This window comes from Vipera ursinii (genome assembly GCF_947247035.1).
Source record: "Vipera ursinii genome assembly, chromosome: 6".
In the NCBI taxonomy this organism is placed as follows: domain Eukaryota; kingdom Metazoa; phylum Chordata; class Lepidosauria; order Squamata; family Viperidae; genus Vipera; species Vipera ursinii.
Genome location: NC_139515.1, coordinates 44,581,907 through 44,607,795, shown reverse-complemented (window position 1 = coordinate 44,607,795; position 25,889 = coordinate 44,581,907). Strand labels below are relative to the sequence as shown.

Genomic DNA, 25,889 nt, shown 5'->3' with positions numbered 1-25,889 from the left:
GTGGCTTCATTTTTGTTTTTTTTTTATTTTAATTCCATTTATATCCCGCCCTTCTCCGAAGACTCAGGGCGGCTTACAAGCTTAGCAGTAGCCTTCATTCTACGTATATGCCTGCTTATTAGGGCTTTCACACACACCCCAAGCGGCATTATTACAAAGTCAGCTTAATTGCCCCCAACAATCTGGGTCCTCATTTTACCTACCTTGGAAGGATGGAAGGCTGAGTCAACCTTGAGCCTGGTGGGATGCGAACCTGCACTAATTGCAGGCAGCTGGTGTTACTTAAGGAGGCATTAGCCCACTGCTCCACCAAGCAGAAAGAACGAGTCTTGGAGGCTCTCGCTTCTTTTTTCTCCCACCCAAGCACAGCACAATTGAAGGTGGTACCACAAGAATGATGGGAAGATCCCCTTGGTCTTCCTCACTGCCTAGCTTTCTCCACCATGTATTTACAGATAGCAATCGATTACAGTGATTGTTACTGCTGCTGCCCATTTCTCACTTCTTCTATCACGGCTTTGTTGGCCATGCCCACATCCTTCTGCTAAAGTGTGAAGCAAGTCCTGTATCTCTGTGGAGGAAAAGAAATGTGGCTGAACAAAGAGTAAGAAGTCAAATTTATTACAGCATTGGTTTTTCTAGTTTACTTAGGAGAAATTTAGATAATGGTACCTAGTTTGTACCCTTTGCACGTTTACACAACCTAGAATGAAATTGTTTATTGAAATACCCACTTGGTAGAATTTTGCAATCTCCTTTGTATGTTTAAAAGAAATGTACGGGAAATCATACGTTACATACAGTTGTGCGTTATCTGCATATAACTAAGGATATGGTGCACAAAACCGCACAAGGCACTTGGCAAAATATGAATATTATAAAATGTGCACCTAAAAATGTTTACATAAGAGAAAATTGGCATTTAAATGCATGAAAATATACTTTTAATAAAAAATATAAAACTGAAAAGTTAAGTATCACTAAATTGACCACCAATTGGTCATATGCATTCATTCCTAATTTTAGGCTACAGTATGTCTGAGACCTGACTTATTAAACATTAACCAATGTTGCTTATATCTCATAATAGTAATGTTGTAGTAATTGAATGACCACATATTTTTCTTCCTTTCTATGAAGAATAATTTAATATCATAGCCTGAAGTGTTTTTGCTCAATTTTAAGGGGTTTTCTTCTTTTTTCTTAAATAGGATGTTTTTCAGGAGACAGTGGACATTTTTTGGCAGTTCATCAGAGGAAGAATTGGAAGCCAATGTTCATTTATCATCACGTGCAAAGTATTGAGAAAAGTTTGGACACCAGTGATCAGAAGAATTATGGAAAAAAATTCCACTTGCCTTCCCATGTAAAAATAGGCAAATTGCACCCTGCAATTATAGTTAAATCAGCATTCTCCAGACCAGCATTTGACCCAAGTCTCAATCTCCTAGCTATGACGGGAGAACACCAGGAAGTGGAAAACCTGCCCATCCCAGCAGCTAATGTGATCACTATGGTAAGATCCTTTACTCTTCTAAGGTATTTTAGTTTCTTAATCATAGCTCAGCTTAGGAATGTTTAGTCCCAACTTTCTGAGACAGCTACTCAGCAGATGTACAAGAACAGGTATTCCTAGAATTCTCAAGCAGTGTAGGAAACATTGTCTGAAACATGTATGAATAGTAACAAGTTGAGAAAGCCAACTTTAGTGTGCTATTGGTTTCCAGAATTCTAATGGAAACTTGCTGTGAGAAATATTTTTGAGGAAAGCTAGTCCTGAATTTTCTGCCCCCCACCCCACATAATTCAGGAACTGGAAACTGATTTATTCTGAAGTCAAAAAAAACCTCTCCAAAGTATATAGTGGACATGGTCAAAGATAAAGTGAATGAAATCCAAATTTGGCCCTTTTTATTATTACATATTTTGGTTGTTAAGGAAACTCATTCCCTACTACAAAAAGAAAGAAAGAAAGAAAGAAAGAAAGAAAGAAAGAAAGAAAGAAAGAAAGAAAGAAAGAAAGAAAGAAAGAAAGAAAAGGGAGATGGATGCATTAGGTCCCCAATATGTTTAATGTTTAAAAGAAAAAGTAAATTAATTTGGCTCCATTTTGGTGGTGTATTCGTGAAGGTTCTCAATTGCTGTATGAAATATTTCAATAAAATAATGTAGAACTCTTGTTAGTATAGTCTTTGATGAATTGCTTGAAGAGACCATTTGTGAATGTGAACTAAGGCTTTGCTTGTAGGCTAGAGATAAGATCCTATCTACCCCATCTTATCCTATCCTAAACAATATCCATTTAGCTTAATATATTTGCATTAATTATACCAATCTCTGTGTCTTGAGAGTAGTGTGAAAGTCCCTTGCCATGGTTTTAATGTTTCCCAGGTGAATTATTTTATATAATTACTACCTGAAGCCCAAAGTCAGCATATCTCCATTAAATACTTAGCAGGAAACCTGAATTTCTCTTTTTAATGCTTTTGCAAAAAACAGTGACTGATTAAAACAACTCCAACCGAGAATCATATCAGCAATGTGTCTGGGCACAAGACTGTGAATTAGGAACCCAGAGAGGATCATTTATAGTAGTGTACACAGCCTTCTATCAGTATGTATCTGTGGGCCACTGTTCTTTTTGCCTTGCTTCCCTTGGATGGAGATAAAGCTTAATTATAGGGAGGTCAGCTGCGATCTGGCTAAAAGTGCCTCTGGGAAGTCTTAAGATAACTTTTATCAATGGGGTTTCTCCCATATTCAGGAGAAGCTTCCAACCTTCAGGCACTTTTAATAAATTTGGTTTGAGAGCTGATTTTTTTTCCTGTGCATCGAAAATAACCTCTGTTTAAAGCTTTTATAGAATCAATACACCATTATTCCTGCAAAAGGAAAGCTCTACTATTCACTTCTTTCTCATTCTGGTTTGGTATTTTTGGGAGAATGGAAATAACTGTTTTTCCTTTCACCGTTTGTTTTACAGGAACTGTTCATGAAAGAGCTCTTTCCTCCAAGATCTTTTGGAGGATTATATTGTTTTCTATCATTGTCAATGTAGGACAAGGCAGGGAGTGTGCAACCTTGTGATGTCTCACACCCATAGTGGGCAAAGCAAGGTCATAGAACAAGCAGGGCTGCAACATACTTATCAGGGGCTATAATGTTATCCCTTCTTCTGTTTGGTGGAGATATACATAAGGCATATTTTTTTTATGTCTTGCTTTTTCAGCCTCTCAGGGGAATGGGAAACTGAAATTCATTATGGTTAGATAAGAGCGTGGGTTGAAAGCTTTTCATTGATCTCTGAGGTTGCCTATTGTTCAACTGTATCCATAGAATTGGTTATCCTGTATTTCATAGAAAGATTTGTTCAAACATACGTATTTGCGTGTGCTTGTATGCATATGTGTAATAGATATTTTGTGTTATATATATATATATATATATATATATATATATATATATATATATATATATATATATATAATACATATGCGTGTGTGTATAAAGATAGTGAGGTTAGAAGATAGGTAGGTAGGTAGACAGACAGACAGACAGACAGACAGACAAACAGACAGACAGACAGACAGACATTTTTTAAAAAAAAATCCCTTCTCATCCTTATGTGTGGTGTGCCTTCCTCAATCCTGAGTCCTCTATCAGAGCCCTTGGAGTTTGAGAGTTCTGCACAGGATCTTAGTTGTTCATAGCACTGAACCCTTCTAGGCAGAGAGGTCGGATGTAATTCCTGGGATCTGTTGGAGCTACTCTCCTGGCTTAGGAGTCACAACCTGATTGCTCTTACCACCATTGGGACCACTTTGGCCTTTACTTTCTACAACATCTCCAGTTCCTCCTTCAGGCCTGAAACTTCTTCAGTTTCTCATACTCCTTCCTGATATTGCTGTCATTTGGCTCTGCTACATCTATCACCACTGCTTGTTTTGGGGTTTTGTCTACTACATTGATATCTGGTTAATTGGCCAGCACCTGCCTGTCTATCTGGATCTGGAAATCCTATAGGATCTTAGCCCTATAACTTTTTGTGGGATCACACATTTCCAGATAGTTCACCTTAAGGCTTAAGCAGACTTCTGTGGCACTGCATGTTGGGGAATATATGCATCTATTATCCAGGGATTGAAGCATAGCCATTCCTTTTATATGTCGGCAAATTTTAACACTCTGGCTAGGGACCCCTCAAACAACAAAGTACAAAACAAGAAGCTGGGTCAACCGATCAGCATGCAGAGTGCACACCTCTGCAGTTGGAATTTGGGAGATGTTTGAGTCAGCCTGACTGCATCCCTCTACAACCTCCACTTGCCCATCAACCCCTTCACAGTGTAGGTATGTGGCGATGGCTATGGGCAGTTGTGGGCACCTCTAAATCAGCCTTCCCCTGAAAAGTTTGCTATGAGAATAAAATGAGAGGTTTGGTGGGATGGATAACGTACATATTGTTCTGAACCCATTGAGGAGAAGGATGGGATGATAAAAGAACAACCAGAGCAACCATAATATATTCTCAATGGAAGTTTGTGCTTTGGGGATTCCAAGGCTGATTAGAACCACAGGGCATGCTCGTGCTATCAAACTGAAGTGGGCAAGGGACAGGGGGAAGGTCTCAGATGAAGTGAAAGCCTTGGTTTTTGTCTTGAGAGTTATTTCAACATGGTCAGCGTCAACCCAAGAAAACAATTAGAAAAGATGATGGTTGCTAAAGAATTACATTTCTTGAATATCTTATGACAGAATAGGGTTGCCTAAAAATATTGTTCTTCTCTCTCGCATAGCCTTTTTTTAGGGAACATGATCCTGAATTCAGTTTAGGTTTTGATTTTTGAACAGGAGAAGTGGAGATGGAGGGCAATTGCTGTGAGTAAGAGTGAATTTTTTTGTTTTCAAAATAAAGCTTACAGGAGGCAGATCTTCTGTGCACTACACTTTCAAAGGCTAAGAGTTCAGTGGGTGTAATTAAGAAAATGAAATTGATTTGTGACTCTAGGAATAAAGGTTTTTTGCAAATGAACAGTCTCAGGATTTAGCCTGAGGGGTTTGTTTAGAGACAAATCCTCTTTCAAAGATTTTTATGGACCCTTGAAAGGTTTATAATTCAATAACACTTTTATCTACTATGGCTTATTTATTTATTTTCCTACTAAATAGCAACCACTAATGCAATTTCCCCCTTCATGGATTACTGCCTTGCATAATTCAATGAAGCTATGAGCTATGCCATGCAGGGCCACCCAAGACGGACAGGTCATAGCAGAAAGTTCTGACAAAATGTGATCCACTGGAGAAGGAAATGGCAACCCACTCCAGTATCTTTGCCATGAAAACCCTATGGACAGTACCAAAAGGCAAAACGATATGACGCTGGAAGATGAGCCCCTCAGGTCGGAAGGCGTCCAATATGCTACTGGGGAAGAGCAGAGGGCTAGTACTAGTAGCACCAGAAAGAATGAAGCGACTGGGCCAAAGCCAAAAGGACGCTCAGCTGTGGATGTGTCTGGTGGTGAAAGGAAAGTCCGATGCTGTAAAGATTTTTTCTCTATAGGAACCTGGAATGTAAGATCCATGAATCAAGGAAAGCTGGACATGGTCAAACAAGAGATGACAAGACTGAACATCGACATCTTAGGTATCAGTGAACTAAAATGGACAGGAATGGGTGAATTTAATTCAGATGACCATCAGGTATACTACTGCGGGCAAAAATCCCTCAGAAGAAATGGAGTAGCCTTCATAGTCAATAAAAGAATAGGAAAAGCAATACTGGGATACAATCCTCAAAATGACAGAATGATCTCAGTTCGAATCCAAGGCAAACCATTCAATATCACAGTAATCCAAGTCTATGCCCCAACCACCAGTGCTGAAGAGGATGAAATTGACCAGTTCTATGAAGCCCTACAGCACCTTATAGAACTAACACCAAAAAATGATGTCCTTATCATCATGGGGGATTGGAATGCTAAAGTAGGAAGCCAAAAGATAACTGGAATAACAGGCAAGTTTGGCCTTGGAGTACAAAATGAAGCAGGGCACAGGCTGATAGAATTTTGTCAAGAGAATATGATGGTGATAGCAAACACTCTTTTCCAACAATCCAAGAGACGGCTCTACACATGGACATCACCAGACGGTCAACACAGAAATCAGATTGACTATGTGCTCTGTAGCCAAAGATGGAGAAGCTCTATACAGTCAGTAAAAAAAAAGACCAGGAGCTGACTGTGGCTCAGATCATGAGCTTCTTATTGCAAAGTTTAGTCTTAAACTGAAGAAAGTAGGGAAAAGCACTAGGCCACTCAGGTATGAATTAAATCATATCCCTGTTGAATATACAGTAGAGGTGACAAATAGATTTAAGGAATTAGATCTGATAGACAGAGTGCCTGAAGAACTATGGACAGAGGTTCGCAACATTGTACAAGAGGTAGCAACCAAAACCATCCCAAAGAAAAAGAAATGCAAGAAAGCAAAATGGCTGTCTGAGGAAGCTTTGCAAATAGCTGAGAAAAGGAGGGAAGCGAAAGGCAAGGGAGAAAAAGGAAGATATGCCCAATTGAATGCAGAATTCCAGAGAATAGCTAGAAGAGGTAAGAATGCCTTCTTAAATGAACAGTGCAAAGAAATAGAAGAAAACAATAGAATAGGGAGGACCAGAGATCTCTTCAAGAAAATTGGAGATATGAAGGGAACATTTCATGCAAAGATGGGCATGATAAAGGACCAAAAGGGCAGGGACCTAACAGAGGAAAAAGAGATTAAGATGAGATGGCAGAATTACACAAAGAACTATACAAGAATGAGCTTATGTCCCTGATAATCACAATGAGGTGATCACTGACCTCGAGCCAGACATCCTAGAATGTGAAGTGAAGTGGGCCTTAGAAAAGCTGAGCAACAACAAAGCTAGTGGAGGTGACAGTATTCCAGCTGAGCTTTTCAAAATCTTAAAAGACGAGGCAGCAAAAGTGCTACACTCAATTTGCCAGCAAAGTTGGAAAACTCAACAATGGCCACAGGATTGGAAAAGATCAGTTTACATTCCAATTCCAAAGAAAGGCAGTGCCAAAGAATGTTCAAACTATCGCACCATTGCACTCATTTCACATGCTAGTAAAGTTATGCTTAAAATCCTACAAGCTAGACTCCAGCAGTATGTGGATCGAGAACTACCAGAAGTACAGGCAGGATTTCGAAGAGGCAGAGGAACTAGAGATCAAATTGTCAACGTACGCTGGATCACGGAGAAAGCTCGAGAGTTCCAGAAAAACATCTACTTCTGCTTCATTGACTATACTAAAGCCTTTGATTGTGTGGATCATAACAAACTGTGGCAAGTTCTTAAAGAGATGGGAGTACCAGACCATCTTATTTGTCTCTTGAGAAACCTATATGCGGGCCAAGAAGCAACAGTGAGAACTGGACATGGAACCACTGATTGGTTCAAAATTGGGAAAGTAGTCCAGAAAGGCTGTATACTGTCACCTTGCCTATTTAACTTATATGCAGAGCACATCATGAGAAAGGCAGGGCTAGATGAATCAAAAGTTGGAATTAAGATTGCCGGAAGAAATATCAACAACCTAAGATATGCAGATGTTACCACTCTAATGGCAGAAAGTGAAGAAGAACTAAAGAGCCTCTTGTTGCAGGTAAAGAAGGAGAGTGCAAAACTTGGGTTGAAACTCAACATTAAGAAAACCAAGATCATGGCATCCTCTCAATTCTTGGCAAATAGATGGGGAAGAAATGGAGGTAGTGACAGATTTTATTTTCCTGGGCTCCAAGATCACTGCAGATGGGGACTGTAGCCAAGAAATTTAAAGACGCTTGCTCCTGGGGAGGAAAGCCATGGCAAATCTAGATAGTACACTAAAAAGCAGAGACATCACCCTGTCAACAAAAGTGCGTATAGTCAAGACTATGGTCTTCCCAGTTGCAATGTATGGCAGTGAAAGTTGGACCATAAGAAAGGCTGAGCGCCAAAGAATTGAGGCCTTTGAACTATGGTGCTGGAGAAGACTCCTGCGAGTCCCTTGGACTGCCAGGTGATCAAACCGGTCCCTAGGGTCACGATGGGTCGGACACGACTTCGCAGCTAACAGCAACAATGCAATTTCAAATTCTTGAAGCATAATTTGATAATATTGAAATTACACATATTATGTTAATGTTTATATTGTGATTTTTAGATGTTACATTAATTTTAACATAAAACACAATGTGCTTTTTTCTAATTTCCTGTATGACTCAGTGTTTTCAGAAATGACTAAACCTAAGCATATGTACTATATACATTCTGATCACACTATCCCCTCTTAATGTTATAATTTTATGCAACCACAGTAAATGTATAAGTAGTAAATAAATAAAAAGCAAGAATTAAGTCCATTTTAGCTTCTATCAATGGTCTTTATTCCTTGAAACAGATCACATATAAAGTACTTATCAGTATTTGTAGTTTAAACTTCTTTTTTAAGAATTTATTTGTGTATATATGAGTAAGCTTATGCTTAAGCCATGTATCAAAACAAACACTCTTCTAAGAATATACGTTAGCATTCTTAGATATGTGAATTCCCGCCCCCCATTTTTAATAAACATTCTACTAGGTATACAAATTCATCTACTTGCTCTTATTATTTGCTGTTTGAGTAAATGTGTAGAAATTTACTTCATTTTCTTATCAAACAAAATTGAGTTGGGTTTTAATATATAATTTTTGATGCATACTTTTTCATCATATTATCTAACATTGCAAATTATTATTGGAGATTATTTAGGTTGAATGCCAGCAACATAGCACCATCAATGTACAACAGTACACCTAAACTGATATCCATTAGTTTTCGCATTCACTTACTGGCTTTTCTTACTTGCTATGAGAATAAATAGGGGAACAGTAATAGCATTGTTACATTCTTCACACACACATAAAGCAAATTTCATCCACAGCCTTTTTCACTTCACCATTCTAGCAAGCAACCTTTTTTCACATCTTGTATTAGCATAATTCCACAGATTCCATAGGCATTTCATAATATATTACTTTCCTTCTATTCCTATCACCTTCCACATTCTCTTTCTTTATGTTCCCCTTCCTTTCTTTCTGTTGGAAGACTCTTTTTTCTAATGTTTTTATACTCATACATTCTCTTTTGAAGTCCAACTTTCAATGTCACTGTTTCACTTATTTCATTTTATTCCATGTCCATTTATTTTCAAGATCCATTCCAGACACTACCAAAAAATGGTCTGTTCCATATTCAGAACTTCTTATACAGTAGTATTATAGTATTTACTATAAGGTTAATTTGTAAAAATATAAAGAAAAACAACATATGGTCTTAGGTGCTTTTAGGATAATCCAGAGTGCTTTTGTGTCTTAATGAAATTAAGAAATCTCTGTTCCTCATAAGTATCTTCTGTTGTTGGACAATTTCCATGATTCCAACATATTAAAATGATAAATAATGGCTAAAGTGTTTTAATATTTAAAAATTATACTATTTGTCTTTTCTACATTCAGAAATGGAGAAATTTAGAAATGAATTCACAAGCTCTTCTTTCAGGTTTGCACATATTTTTTGACTGCCATAACTGAACAGATTTTTTGGCTCATGTAACTTATATGTGAGTCACCAAATCATCAGTTATTTTAAGCAAGAAGCTTCATCATTTTCCTGAGATTAAATCAGTGCCCATTTGATATGAAATATCATGGCATTTTTTTGTAATATCTGCTGATATTTCTCCCTGCAGATGCACAAACTGCTATTTATATGACATTTCTGTTTCTCTTTTTATAATTCCTTTTCACATTTTTCACATTCACAATTGTGCTTTTTCTTAGATGTATCACATTAATGGGAATAACTGAAAAGGCTCCTAAGGCCATTAGCTTTTGATTCATGCTTTCAATACACATGTGTGGAAGAACTGAAAATCCAAGGCATTTTCAAGGATAAATATCAAATTATATGCACCCCATTTTTACCCATAACATAGAGCTATTCAAATGGTGAAAAATAGATATGAGCATACAGAGAAAAATAAAGAAAAAGAAATTGAGTAAAAGTCTCTTCTACCACTCAAGAATTCTTTTGAAAAGGTGGCAGACCTCAAGGCATTTTACTGGTTTTTAGCTAATCTATATGCTTTCTTTCATATATGCTAGCTTTCCCTTTTTCATCTTTTGTTCTTTTATTCTGATTAAGAAGTTGACTGCTTAATTTTCTGTTCAGTGACTATTGCAGAAGTTACCTACAGGGTCTATCTAGAAAAGATGGTATGCCTTATGAAAGAAATGATAGATTGACACTTTTAAATTTTGTATGGCTCACTGCTGAAAATTTAAATATGTAGATTTATATGTGTTTTTCTGAAATATGACAAAACCAGTGCTGCTGTACTTGCTACATAAGTATGAACTCTGAGAACCACTGTGGGAATATTTGCTATAAATGTTTAGGGCTCAAAGCTTGCATTTGATAATGGGCATGATTTCTTTCAAAATCAGGGATGTTCATTTCAAGGTTTGGGTTCTGTTCTGATTTATTCATTTCAGTTGAGGGTATTTGTAGCAGATTCATATGCATGTGCCTTTTCAAAGCCAAATCATATTATGGAAGATTTCTTGTTTCCCATACCTTCTCTCCAGCAATAAGTCCAACTGCATCCAAAAATCCAACAATGGAATGATAATAATGGCATTCATATAATTATTTCACAAATACACCATTAATTTGTAATCTTTTGCCACCATGAAATGTCATTTCTTTTCCAATTACTGGGATATTGCTTTTATATAATAAAGGGAGCTGGTAAAATATGTGTTCATTTAGCCGATTCTTACTTCTTGAATTATTTCTTACTTCACTTAACTATAATAAAGAAAATCACAGTGAGACAGCTAGAGGCAATATCTGCTTGTTTGTTAATGAACAGAGCAATGAATCTTAAGTGTAATTGATGTGGTGCATGTTTCTTACAAAAACCAGAACTACCCATTTAGACTTTTCTAGAATCTAAAGTGATGTCACTTCAAAGAGCTGATTTAAATAAATTATTAACAAATGAATGATTAGCATAATGCAAAGTGACAGACAGCAGAAACTCCTGCTAAAAGACAATTTCTATAAATCTTACATTGATGTCCCTGATTCTTTATTGTATCTGTCAAAATGACTTTGTAAGAAGGCTTAATTTCTTGCAAAACATATAGATCACTAAATAGGAGTCAGTTCACAATATAGTGAGTGGAGTTGCAAAACAGTATCTAAAGATCCTTGTTCCACTGTAGGAAAGAGGAGAATGACTGGCAAGTAGATTCAGCACCATGGAAAGCTCCACACAGAAAAGATGTAGCGGATGACCAGAGGTTTTTCGTTAGATCCACCTCATCTTGCCTGAAGAAAGTTAATCCAGCTCACTGACCTACTGGATGAACATCTATCCTCTTTTTTGTAGTCTCCCACAACACATTTTGTACTTCATTAGGTATATGTGTTGGAACAAAAGGTACCAACTTCTCAGGAGTAATAATTGCAGGAGTTGTTATTTGGCTCACATTCTTTAAATTCAGGACCATCTGCTTCATATTACATATAGGAATATGCTCCAGTTTTTCAGCCAATTGTATACATCCTCAGTCTTACCCATACTATTCTCTCTGATGATGAGTTTGAAGCATTTAAAAGCTAGACTTTGATTAATGAAGACTCCCAAGGAAAATGACTGTTTGCTTTATTATACAAGACGTAGAATTACCACCATTCCCATTAAATACATCATATCGAACATTAGAATAGTAACATCATGGAAGAGCATATTATTTGATCATCAATATATGACATGATCTTGAGAGTAACAATACTAAAATGGGTTCTGTAGTGTCAGTATTTGATTAACAATGTATATCCTATTTTTCTATTTTAAACAATACGTAGCACTTACAGGCCATCTATGAACATAATACCAGTTTCATTTAATTAAAGTAACTTTAAAGTGTCATTTAATACCATAAAACTATACACTGCAAAACTGCACTCATCATAAAACTCTTAGCAATAAGAAACAATCACAATTAGTGTATTTGTTATCTATAAAATAGGTATAAATAGGCAAAGAAAAAATAGCAATAAAAATATCTGAAAATTCAGGGTCAGGCTCTTCTATAACTAGATCAGTTATAATGCCATTGCTTTATTAAAGTTGGCATTAGGAACAAAAAGTGTCACATTGAATTTGTTTTCCTTATCCTTTTCTGTATCTGCATCACTGACGATTATGAGCTTCGTAAAGTAGAATATCATCAGAAAATAGTTCATCATATTCTACATGTAATTCTGAAATGAATCACACATCATTATATTATTGATTAAAACATTGTAATATGAAATTAGGGAAAACATTCTTAAGCATCAGATAATGAGGGGGCAGGTCCTTTCTTATATCCAAAAGGTCCTTTTGTCTTTTATCTTTTAAAACTATAATAAGTGTAGTTTACAGTTGGGACTTGGTGCCCCCTTTATGCCATGGTATCAGAAGACAATGGTATAGATTCCTCACCCTGGTTTAAACAAAATATATAGAGAATGGTGAATAGTATGAAATTGGCTTGTGATACTTTCAATATTTTCTGATATAAAGACTATCTTTAAATGTTAAATGTCCATGTATTTAACTAGAAACTGCAGAATGCTGTTGTATTTGAGCACATTCATTCTGTGAGATGGGAGAGGGGCCTTCCACAGACTCCAATAAAGGTGAGGAGCAAGTGGACTTCCAACCTCCAGATTTTGCTAAACTATAAAATCATAGTCATAATGAATGGTGAGAGATTGTACACATTAGTTCCGGACATCCTCAAGTTTCTCACCTCCAAACTGCATCTTCCCCTCACAGGCCATCATTTTTAATAATATAATTTTATGCTGATTCAATTTGCAAAAAAAATGCCTTCTCTTCTCTTTAGATGGTGAAATGCTAAATTTGGTTATTATACAGTATTAGTTCAGAAAGTACCCTTTCATTGAAGCTGTATTTCATATTCTAATTGCCAATGATTCCATTTTACAATATTTAGTCAGTCTGGTCACAAACATTTGGTAGCTTAGGAGGATAATTACACAGCTGTACATTACCAAATGAATACATTCAATATTTCCAATTACTTTTTTTAAAAAAATTAAAAATAGATGTTTATTTTAAATTACAAAAAAATCACATTACAGTATTTTTTGTTCTATCTATTGCTATAAAAACATATGTTTTCAACAGAATAAGAGTGTTCAAAATTTGAAGTAGTCAAGGAACTTGGGACTTTTCCAGGCTTTGAAATAAATATGCAGATTTATCTGATGACCTCTTCTCCAGCAGATGGCAACAGAATACAATTTAGTTAGGTGGGCAAAAGCTACTTTGCTGAGGTTGGGTTGCAGTTCCCAAAACCCTGAGCAGAATATCCAAAGGTCATGCTATGCTGTCTGGTAAGTCTGGGAGGTATGGTCTAAAATGACTGGAAGGTAACAGGTTGGGCAAGATGTCTTTAAATAGCTGGCAGATTAGAAAATAAGGAGACTCAATTATACAGATAGGCAGAGTATGTTGTTGCATAATTGTTCAAAAATAAAGAGAACAGAGAAAGATGGTATATTCTAACTACTAAATAGAACCCAAATATATCTATGTATGAGACAGATATATATATAGAGAGAAATATTCACCATTGTGAAAATTAAGGCATTTGACTTGTTTGTAAGTTTTTAAGACAAAAGATGATTTTTCCCCCCTGGGATTTTTCCAGCTGCAGAGAACAGGCATCGCAACATGAGGAAAGATGCAGCTACATTAAGGAATTACAGACAAATACGCTGGGAATACCCATGTACACTCAGATGTATCTTTTGCCTTTAAAGCAATGCAAAACATGTTGAAAACAAATGCTGGAGGAGGAAAAAAAACTTCATTGCTATTTCCCAAGTTTGCTTTTCTTGGAAAAAGCTATCAGTTTCTCCACATTCAAGGTGCTTGAGAATGTCTTCCAAATTTATCTTTATTGTATATTTAAGCTTACATTATGGTTGGAGATATTTTGAAGTGTTGTTACTATTCTATTATTGTTCAATTACACATCTTTCAATCACTGATTTCAATTCTTTCGATTCTGAAAAGATATGGAAATATTTAAAGGAAGCATGTGAAATAGGGAGACTATAGTGAGCTGGAGAAGTTGTGGTTCATTGAAGCACAGGACATTCATACATCCACATAACTTTGGCCATCTTGGACTCATTAAGGGTTAGGGTACAAATACCACATCATAGCTGTGATAAATTAAATTATCTTCTTATTTGAGTGAAATTTGGAAAGCAGTGAAAAATGGTGGTAATTTTTTTCCCCTGAATGGTCCTACTGGAGATGGAATTGTGTTAATGTTGCCACAGTGTTCATATGACTGTATGGCATGGGCATCAAACTCGCCATGTCACTTGATGTGTTGTGACGTATCACAACTTTTTTTGCATTGCCAGAGCTGGGGTGGGCACGGCCTCCACATGATGCAACCGGCCCATGGGCTGGCAGTTTGACACCCCTTCTGTATGGCATAATGCAGATAAAATGCTTTTTTGGGTGTGTCTTTGTATTCCATGAATTTAGATGCTGTTTTATTTGAGTATAAGCATGGTGTTCCTTGCTGATGGAGAATAGTCTCTTTGCCAATTTTCTTTAAACCCAGTTAATATTTACAAGAGGGATTCATTTACTGCATCAATGCCTTCACTCTGTTTCAAAGATGTTTTTCTATGCACAGCAATATGCTTTGCCCTTTGCAGAACTAATCAGTAAGCCTGGAACTCTTTAGTGTTAACATGACTCACAGCAACTGAACTGTCACAGTGCATTTAACTTCTGTTTGATTTCCTTACCTATAAGGTCTTAAATGCTAATTTCCCCTGAATGTTGTTGTCCTCCTGTTGCAAAGAAAGACAGGATTGTTTAGAAGGCTGTGAGCAGAAGACATACAAAAGACTGGTGCACATTGGTTGTTACAGAGAAGCACATCTAAAATAATACTGATCATTCCATTGTGTATTTAGGATGGGAATAAGTGAAATACCATTCAACTTCCATTTGCTAAGAGCAGGGTATATCCCTTCCTCCTCTTTGCTATAGACTGGAGACAACATGGAACACAGAACATATCCCAGTGGATACAGATATAGATATAGGCTAATCCACAAGTAACCTGAAGTATCTGTGCATTGCAGGCCCAATCTAGGTCTCATTTTGGTTAGAGCAGCATCTCTATTTGTAGACTTCTAACTATCTCTGACAATAGTGATAAGAATAGATTTTTAAAAAGATAAAAGTGTCCCTTTGAATGCAGATAATGAAAAGTTCAGAATTGTCTTTTCTATTCCTGACCTAATCAAAAGGAACTCATATAAATGGAGACCATAGGATATAATTAGAATTCCTTTGGAATTAAGAGATGTCAATTTTATTCCTAGGTTTATTTTATTTCCCTAGTAACCAGTTCCTTGATTTATTTATAGTCACACCTTATGTTTTTATTTCAATAATCAAGTAATTTTAAACTGAGGTAGGTCATACACTACTGTTAAATTACAGAAATTCTCCAATGCATGGCAATAATTTGCAAACAGGTAAAATAGCAAATTTTCAGAAAGGTGTTAAAAATGGAGATAGGATGAATGCTATCTCTGATTCACTACAATCTTCTCAATTACTTTCCTTGCAATAGTATCATGGATGAATCTGTCAATGTATTACTTGTTTTCCTAAATTCCTTTTGTTTCAAATTTGCTTCAGTTTTCTTTTTTTAAAAAAAACACATTTGAATGCATTCTTAAAACATTTCTCACAAAGTTTTCTTAACAGGTGTGCTTTTTGCAAATAATTTAACAATTATAGTATAATTGTGCTGCTTTTGTATTACTTTCTCTAGTGCCTAAGAAACTTCCTTAATGGGCACAATTTTAAACACGTCTTAGACTGTAAAACTATATAGCAAACTCTGGAAAAATTGTAGAAACTATTATTGTATATATTAATATTAATGATAACAATGCCTTTTATTTATGGCCAAAAGACTGGAATAAAAAAATACAGATATCATCTAAAGGTTTGGCATAGATATAATAGTTTAAGCCAGATAATATCCTGTTGAAAACTCTTGTAAAAGTTAGAATGCCCAAAATATTATTCAGTTTCAAGGTCAATAACATTACAGGGACAACATTTTTGAAAAATGAGAAATTTACCTTATAGAATATTTGATGGCAGCATGTTTAATCTGACTTTCAAAAGTCTATTCTGTATTTATGTATCTCTGAAGAGCCCTGGTGGCATAGTGGTTGTAATGCAGTACTGCAGGCAAACTCTGTCCATAGCCTGGAGTTCGATCCTAAGAAGGCTCGAGGTTGACTCAGCTTTCCATTCTTCCAGGATTGGTAAAATAAGGACCCACATTGTTGGGAGCAATATGCTGACATTATAAACTGCCCAGAGAATTCTGGAAAGCACTATGGGATGGTTTATAAGTTCAGGTCATATTGCTATCGCTATTTACTTAAATTTAAACTGCTAAAGTATATATAGACCTGAAAAATGTATTTAGAATTTATTCCAAAAGTCAATCAGTAGAGAATGGAAAGCAGCCAAACAGCATTTAAATTCCTTGCCCCAAGGCTACACCACAGTACAACAAATGGATAGATTCCTTTGAAGTATTTTAAGGAAGAACTAGACAACTCATGTCTCATTGGGCCATTCATGTTTCCTTACTTAAACAGGGAAACAGAATGCCCACAAAACAACACATAGACTGTGCAATGTCAAACTTTGTTACAAGAAGTTTATAGATGGCCAAAAAAGCAGTGAGAGCAGAAGTGACTTCTGATTTTTTGCTTCTCCATTGAGTTTCCTTGGGAAGGTAGGGAATGAGCCCATTCCTTCTGGGAAGCTATCAGAGAGCAATGGAAATGATCATGTGATTATGACTGACTGCAGGGAGTGCAGAAGTAGCCATACCTTTCCCAAATGTCATTCCCATACCACCTCCCCTGATCCCTGAGGGACCTGGGACAGCCTCTCCAAACATGCCAAGGGAGGCATGCCAACCCTGTCAGACAGTCCTGGTTCCAACTCCTCCTCCTCCGAACTGGGCTCCGATGGGGCCATGTGTCATACCTCCATCAGAGCCTGAATCTGCAGAGGAAAATGAGCTGGAACAGGACCCTATGGAGGTTGAGGGAGAGGTGTCTGTGGCTTCAGAGGAATATGGGGAAGAGCAGGCCAAGGCAGTGTCCCCATGATTGTTAATATATTATAACTTTTTTCTTATGTATACATTTTTGTTGACTGATATAGACTTAAATAGCTAATCTGTGCCCAGAGTGACTGGATATAAATGGAGCATCATTTTCCTGCTCATGTCTCTCAGCATCTGAACACCAATATCAACCAAAACCATAAATAACCATCACTATCAATAGTTACCAGCTTTGTTGTCAATAGCCAGTAATGACTGACAGTTTTGCTGTACATGAACTTGTTTATATCCCATTCACAACCATTCAAGTTGAGGATATCCCCATAATTTATGATAGCAAACTTTATAGTATATTTTTATGCTCTGAGAAGTTCTTCCATTCATCTGTTCTGCCAACATTCCAACAGCCAGCTTGATTTTGAAAACTTAAAAAAGCACCTTTGTGACAGACAGCTTGATTGGATTACTTTTGGTTCTACAGCTGTAAAAGTGGGAGGAAAACCTCTCTCTCTCTCTATTCACTTTCTCCAACAATGCAGCCTTTATGGGCCCAAATGGGATATAATGAAAGATGTACAATGGGAAAGGGCAAGTGTATATTCCTATCTGCTTGGTGATATCATCACCTTTTCCTTAGAAAAATATTTGGGAACATATAAGGTGTGATAAGTATTTTGTTTGACAAAGTTATTCATGATAAATAGGTTCTCCTGACTAAATGAGCAATATGGCTAAAGCAGCAGGAACCATTTTAACAGCTATATAATGTAAGAACTCAGCCTTTCTCTTGAAATTCCTAGTTGCATTGTTCTTAGAATAAATACTTAAAAAATAGAAGCTTAAAATAAATCCATAAGGGAATAGAATCCCATGCCAAAGAGAATAAGAAACAGCCAGCAACAAGATTTATTTATTTATTTAGTGTATGACAATGGTATATTAGCCAGAAGACTACAGTGTTAATACAGGGTAGTTGTTTGGCTGCCTAAGACTGCTAGCCCATTTGGTTCATGCTAATGGGCTATCCATAGCACACCGCAGGGGGGCAAACTAGCTCCACACTCAGAATGGTTAACGGCATTCGGCACTGTCATCTAGGGCTTTTCCCTTCACCAGTGTTGCCTCGTGTTCAAGTGTCCCATTCAGACAGCTCTGGCATTATCATCATTATTTTTCCCACCAAAGTGGTACCTATTCATCTACTTGCATGTAACATGCTTTGAAACTGCTAGGTTGAAAGAAGCTGGGAAAGTGATAGAGTTCTCTCCATTACATGGTGCTAGGACTCGAACTGCCAGAGTGCAGACCTTTTCCAGCATCTTTAAGCCATTGAGCCACTGAGCCTCATTCAGCAACAATAAAGGGATCTGAACAGCAGTGAGAAGAAGCCCAATGGACTTAGAAACAAATGGGAGACAGGAAAGGATGGGAGCATAAATTAAGAAGGTAAAACAATGGGCTGCTGGGTTTGATTAGTGAAAATGATTCCACTTAGGCAGGGTTCAACAAGGCCAAGCAGAGCACCTAAGAGGATCCAAATACAGTGATGAGAGCTCAAAAGCAATGACATTCTACCATCTGACCTTTACTCAATTCTTCTTTTTGAGTAGGCTATCAATACATTTATTGAAAATTCTGTTGTAGCTGAAATCATACTTAGTTACAGGAAACTCTGTAGCATGACATTTGTGAATCCATAATTTAAAATGGAGCATAAACTAATCCCAATAATGTCAGAGTCAGTGCTGATTGCTTAAACTGCCAATATTCCTCTCCCAGTAGCTTTTATGCATATTCCCCATCAGTGGACAGTTTTTATTTTCTTAAGCTTCAGAGCTTTAAGCAGAAGGATGATGACAGATGGTGAGGGGGTGAAGATTAATCTGTAGTTACACAGAGGATAGCAGTAGAGACAAATAATGAATGATATGATGAGAAGGTATCAATAGGACACTGGCTGCCAGGAAAAAAATGAGTCCTGCCAGAAAAAAAACAGGTGCAGCTGTGAAGTGCTTCAGTCTAGTTCATGGTTATCAAAGCTTTTGATTGGGATTGTGTATATTTTTCTCTTTGTTCCCCAGTATGCACTTTAGCCATTCCCTTCCCAGTGATCTATTTGATACCTTAAAAGAATGGACAATCTCAGAAGTATTTCTGCAAAAATATTAAATCTCAAAATGTAGACTATTTTTAAAATTTGCATGGGGCTTTCAGGCCCCTCCTTAGGTTGTAACAAATTCCCTGATGCCTAGATGAGTCAAGCTGCTAATGCTGGAGATAATTTGTTTCCCACAGCTGATCATGTGCTATGCTTCTACTAATAAACTTCCTCTTTGATGTGTTATTGTGGGACATGTATACTCTGTGTCAGCCAAATATTTGATACATCCTGTCTGCATCCACTCATGTAAGATAGCAATTATAGTTGTAGTTATTGATAATTATGCATATGTGAACTGACTTTGTTTCTCAGGATTGCTGGAAATGATCCCATGCTTACAAGATCCAACAATATGCCTAAGAGCTATCTATGCTAATATCCAACAGGGAGGGCGGTAACATGATGCAGCAGCTCTAATGTGTGACTGTTGGATACCTCTTTCCATGTAAATTAAATCTAATTTAAAGGTTACATTCATTATGGGGATTTTTAACTTTCTAGCAGTTTTTCTATCCCTTTGCTGTTTTACTTATCAGGCTATATCGCATAGATTCTGTGCATTAATGTGATAAGTACAGTCCATGTCAGTAGTAATCACCAACAAAACTGAAATTCCATGCATAAATTCTTTACTGAAATTAATTTGAATTTAAACAACACAGATTTCCATTGGACATGTGAGCTTAAGGAAAATGCAGGCCAAGTTTTGATGAATTGCTTGTGTTTTCTTTGCCAAGCATATTCAGTGTGTCAAATGGATTTTGTGCTATTTTTTCTAAGCTACTCATCAGTTGCTTTATGTCAATTGGTAACATACAACTCATTATACCTAATAAAGTCAATATGTATTTACAAAATTTAAAACAGCTGAAGTATGTTTTCTTCTTTCAAACCACCCCAGTGTCTTTGCAGTACAACTAATCTTTATAGGGAATGTGAGTTTAAGGATTTAAGAAATAGATGCCAGTTTTCTGAGGCAGCCGACAAATTATTTGCAAACATCAGAAGATGCAGAACACAAAAAAATAACGTTAATTGATTGTTATCTTTTGTTGATGAGTCATAATAACAGAAGTTCCTTTAAAGTTGTTTAAGAGAAGAAAAGTATTTATAAAATTGGACCTGCTTAGACAGAAGACAAATAATTAGAAAAGAGTAGATTAAAGCTAAAAATTAAACATGTAACATTTCCTAGCCCAAAGTTAAGATAATTGGACATTTTTACCTAAACAGATTCAGAGCCATAGGCATAATTTAGCATTCACTGAATGGGACAGCTAACTATTTGTACATACAGTAGCTAGTGCCATTATTTAATTAAATTTGGATTCAATGATCCTTAATAAACTTGCTCCAACAATATAAATGTGTCCCCAATCAAACAAGCTTTATTTATCATGGAACAAAAATGTTTTTATATTCTAGTTTTATTACTTTCTGCCAGTAAAGAGAACTGTGTAATTAAGCATTTGTTTCCTTCCTTCTACCTCTTCTTCCTTTAGAAAAAAAATATTAAATATAAGGATAGGTTTATATAACTAATGAAGTTCTAATATTTATGGGAAGGATAGAAAGAATAACATTTGAGGTCTCATTGTTGTTCTTTGGAACAACTGAACTATATCCATACCATACCCAAAAACTATGGAGGCTCTTTTTAGTTTATTGAATTTAGTTTAGTTTATTGAATTTATATACCGCCCTTTTCCCATAGGACTCAGGGCGGTTTACAAAGTATTTAAAAACGTCAGTACAATACAAAAGTTAAAGACAGTTAAAATAATTAAATTTAATCCCTGAACAAATATAAAACCCCACTTAAAAACTCTCAGCCTGGGCCGGAAAGCTTAAAGAGCCAGGTCTTCGGGTCCCGGCGGAATGACCGAAGGTCGGGGGCAGTCCTAAGCTCCACGGGCAGCTGGTTCCAAAGGGCAGGCGCACCCACTGAGAAGGCCCTCCCCCTGGGTGTTATCCGCCGGCAGTCTTTTACCAGTGGCACCCTGAGAAGGCCCTCCATGTGGGAGCGCACAGGACGAAGGGAACTTGATGCCGGCAGCAGGTGTTCCCTTAAATATCCCGGACCCAAGCCATTTAGGGCTTTATAGGTCATCACCAGCACCTTGAATCTCACCCGGAGGGCAACTGGAAGCCAATGCAGCTCGCGGAGTAGAGGTGTTACATGGGAGTATCGGGAAACCCCCATCACAACTCGCGCAGCAGCATTCTGCACCAGCTGAAGCCTCTGAGTGGTCCTCGAGGGCAGCCCCATATAGAGAGCGTTGCAGTAGTCTAAATGGGAGGTCACAAGTGCATGGGTGACTGTGCGTAGGGCATCTCAGTCCAGATAGGGTCGCAACTGGTGCACCAGGTGAACCTGGGCAAAAGCCCCTCTGGTCAAGGATCCTATGTGATCTTGAAAACTGAGCCATGAATCCAGGAGGACACCCAAGTTGCGAGCCCTATCAACGGGGGGTAACACCTCACCCCCCCATCGTTAAAGATGGAATAGTCTGGTTAACCCGAGATGCCGGTATGCACAGCCACTCAGTCTTGGCAGGATTGAGACGAAGCCTGTTTCTCCCCATCCAGACCTAGACCGCCTCCAGGCAATGGGACATCACGGCGAGGGCATCACTGGGTTGGTTCGGGGTGAAGAAAAAAAGCATACTGATGATATCCCACCCCGAAACCACGAATGATCTCGCCTAGCGGCTTCATATAGATGTTGAACAGGATGGGAGAGAGAACCGACCCCTGAGGAACTCCATAAATGAGAGGCCTCGGAGCAGATCTCTGCCCACCCATCAATACCAATTGCAAGTGGCCCAGGAGATAGGAGAACCACCGTAAAATGGTGCCTCCCACTCCCAACCCCCTAAGACGCTGCAGTAGGATACCATGGTCGATGGTATCAAAAGCCGCTGAGAGGTCTAATAGGACTAGGACAGAGGAACAACCCCTGTCCCGAGCCCGCCAGAGATCATTCACCAGCACGACCAATGCCGTCTCCGTGCTGTGACCGGGCCTGGATCCAGATAATCAGTTTCCTCCAGGAACAGAGGAAGCTGATGCACCACCACACTCTCGACAACCTTCGCCAGAAAGCAAAGGTTGGAGACTGGACGATAGTTATTTTTCCCATCGAATTATTGAGTAATCTTCCCCCACTCCCCAAAAACTTCAGAATGATCATTATCATTATTATACTTTCAGCTCAGGCATAATAATCTATGAATCTGCCAGATGTGCAGTCATGAAACATAGTTCGAGCCTTTCCAAGACTGTAGCTAACGTGCTAAAAACCTACTAGGCAGTCATCACAACTTAATATAAAACACAACACACACAAAATATAATAGTATAAGCAGTAATAGCAGCACTTCTTATCCAATTATGTCATTCCACCAGAACCTTCTGGCATTAGATCCTAATTTTAAAATATAAACAACAATGAAAGTCGGCTATGAAAGTCTACAATAAAAGTCTAGGCAAACAATATATTCTAGTTTTATTACTTTCTGTTGTTAAATGTTTTATGGCTATAGATAAAATTTGATCGATTGAATGTAAATGCATCAATGATTTGGCCTCTGCCATAAATTTAGTGTGAAAATTGTTGCTGTTAAGCTATTTTGAATCCATATCAGATCAAATCAAAATATTTTGCTTCAAATGTATTATTACTATGTCATCATTTCCGTATCATAGCAATGAGCTGAGCTGAGTGGATGATGGAATGATGCTACTAATGGGATAAGTGGATTAAATGGCAAGGCAGCCTGTGAAACAAGTGAAGCTCATGTCACCATCTCACTGCTGATCACCAGCACCTGTTACTTAGACTGCCACAACATTTTATCTCATAATAGGTCTGATCATTTATATCGGATACCTTCGAGGACGGCCATTCAGCCAAGAGCTGTTTTCTCCAAGCCTTCCTTTTCCACTGATAGGTCTTTTTCCAGTTTCTTTATTTTCTGGTTCTCCTAAGCTGCAAGAGCAGCAGGCACCTGAGCTGTATCCCAAAGGAGCCAGTCTCACTAGTTCTGGGACCAGTTATGCAGGCAATGACTTTACAGGGACTGAATGGGAATTGCTCTCTCTTTCTCTGTTGGCTTAGAAACCAGTGTATGATTAGAATGACTCACACCCTCTTCAGAAAATGAGATAGTCAATGAGATTCATAGACCCGGGAGCATCAGCCGTATCAGAGAAAACTAGCGAACCCTGGATATTACCTAAGGTATAGTGTTCTTCCTTTCTTTCCAACACAGCAGAACAAAACTCCATTAGGCAGGGCTGGGATTTTTTTGATGCATACAAACTTAATACTTTACTTCTTTTATATTTAAAAGTATAGCCTCGAGGCAAATAATGTCATTAAAGGTACGGTCATAAAAATATGTTTTTGCCCAATTTCTCTTGATTTTATTCAACTGAGGTTACCTGATCTTGAAAATATCATCTTTTGGGTACCTCAGTCTGATACTCCACAGCATTTCCAGGTGAATTTAGTTCAATTTTTTTTTTCCAATTTTGAATTAGAGCTTGTAGGTAAGTTTGATGCAATGGCAGTTATTACTGTTTTAACAGCCACGGACAATATAAATTAGTTTTAAAATGCCCAGTTTTATTTGTCAGTTTAATAAGGGTTGCATTTTTAGGTTTTATTTCATTCAATTAATACAAATTATTTGGTGTGCTTTCTGTAAGTTTCATGACAGGAGAGGAACATTAAATACTTAACATAAAAGTAAACCTTATTCTATTAGGTCCAATGTGGAAAACTGGTAGCCCCTGAACCATATTTGGCTTCCAAAGTTATTTCATTTAGTTTCTAAGTATTCTCTTGCATACTAATCAAATATTTTAATATGTGTACAGTATTCTTAAATATTAATTTATAGTTTCATTCAGATAGGGAAAAACGTGCTGTAAAAACTAGATTGCTCACACTTTAATATTGCATTTTGCGTGCAATTTGTTTCCAAAATATTTTGCACACAATTTGTAAGTTATATCTAAACATATATACTACATAGGTATAGGAGATCAGTTTAGTATAGTTATTACATTGAAGATGATGGAGAGCCCAGTTTGATGTAACTTTAGGCCAATCATCTAGGATAAAAACCAAACTTTTAAGGAATAGTTCTAATCCCTAATACAATGCTTGGAAAACAGATCAATCGTACAACACTCCTTTTTTTTAGGAAAAAGTCTGAAAAAAAATATTCCTATGCACATCTAGCACATCTTTGTGCTGGCCACAAAGGCCAAAAGGGAAAAGAGACATCCAATGTCATGAAGGGCCAAAAATAGGTTGACTTGCCAGTAAAGAGAACTGTGTAATTAAGCATTTGTTTCCTTCCTTCTACCTCTTCTTCCTTTAGAAAAAAAAATATTAAATATAAGGATAGGTTCATATAACTAATGAAGTTCTAATATTTATGGGAAGGATAGAAAGAATAACATTTGAGGTCTCATTGTTGTTCTTTGGAACAACTGAACTATACCCATACCATACCCAAAAACTATGGAAGCTCTTTTTCCCCATTGAATTATTGAGTAATCTTCCCCCACCCCCACCCCCAAAACTTCAGAATGATCATTATCATTATTATGCTTTCAGCTCAGGCATAATAATCTATGAATCTGCCAGATGTGCAGTCATGAAACATAGTTCAAGCCTTTCCAAGACTGTAGCTAACGTGCTAAAAAGCTACTAGGCAGTCATCACAACTTAATATAAAACACAACACACACAAAATATAATAGTATAAGCAGTAATAGCAGCACTTCTTATCCAATTATGTCATTCCACCAGAACCTTCTGGCATTAGATCCTAATTTTAAAATATAAACAACAATGAAAGTCTGCTGTGAAAGTCTACAATAAAAGTCTAGGCAAACAATGAAGTGTCTGCTTCTACAATAGTTGCAACATGAGGAGGCAACTAACTTAAAAAATGCACAGTAATTTATGGAGCTAACTATATAACAGAAACTGCTAGAAGAGCAATCCAAAGATGATAGGAATGAAAAACTTTAGGGCAGCATGCTAACTACACCTAGGCACAGTCATATTTTACCTTTTATGACATACAACTTTTTCCTGTCTAGAAAAAAAAAGATATTCCTGGAAAGAACAGTTATATTGTTTTGTAGATAAATAAAATGATTAAATCTTATGGTTGGCTTAAAAATGTTTTAAAATTAAAATGCTTTCTTGGTAAAACTGCTTTTGTTCCATAATTGCAGGCAATTTTAAATTTAAATTTTAAATAGTGCATAAAGAAAATATTGGAGACTAAATAAAATCTACTTCAACATTTACAAATTTATTGACTGAAATATAGTTTCAGGCCAAAATTAGAACACTTATTTAATCTGGTGCTATGTAGAATTCTG

At 37.0% G+C, this 25,889-nt stretch overlaps 1 protein-coding gene across 2 annotated transcripts in view; it reads left to right on the top strand.

The window, feature by feature from the left end:
* Positions 1–25,889, top strand: part of PTPRR (protein tyrosine phosphatase receptor type R) — a gene marked incomplete at its 5' end in the record, with an annotated part of 101,090 nt that overhangs the window by 16,810 nt on the left and 58,391 nt on the right. For both annotated transcript variants that reach the window (XM_083366644.1, XM_083366645.1), the window contains one exon: positions 1,212–1,516. In XM_083366644.1, the coding sequence (XP_083222770.1) occupies positions 1,212–1,516 (305 nt within the window). The remainder of the gene's footprint in view (positions 1–1,211; positions 1,517–25,889) is intronic.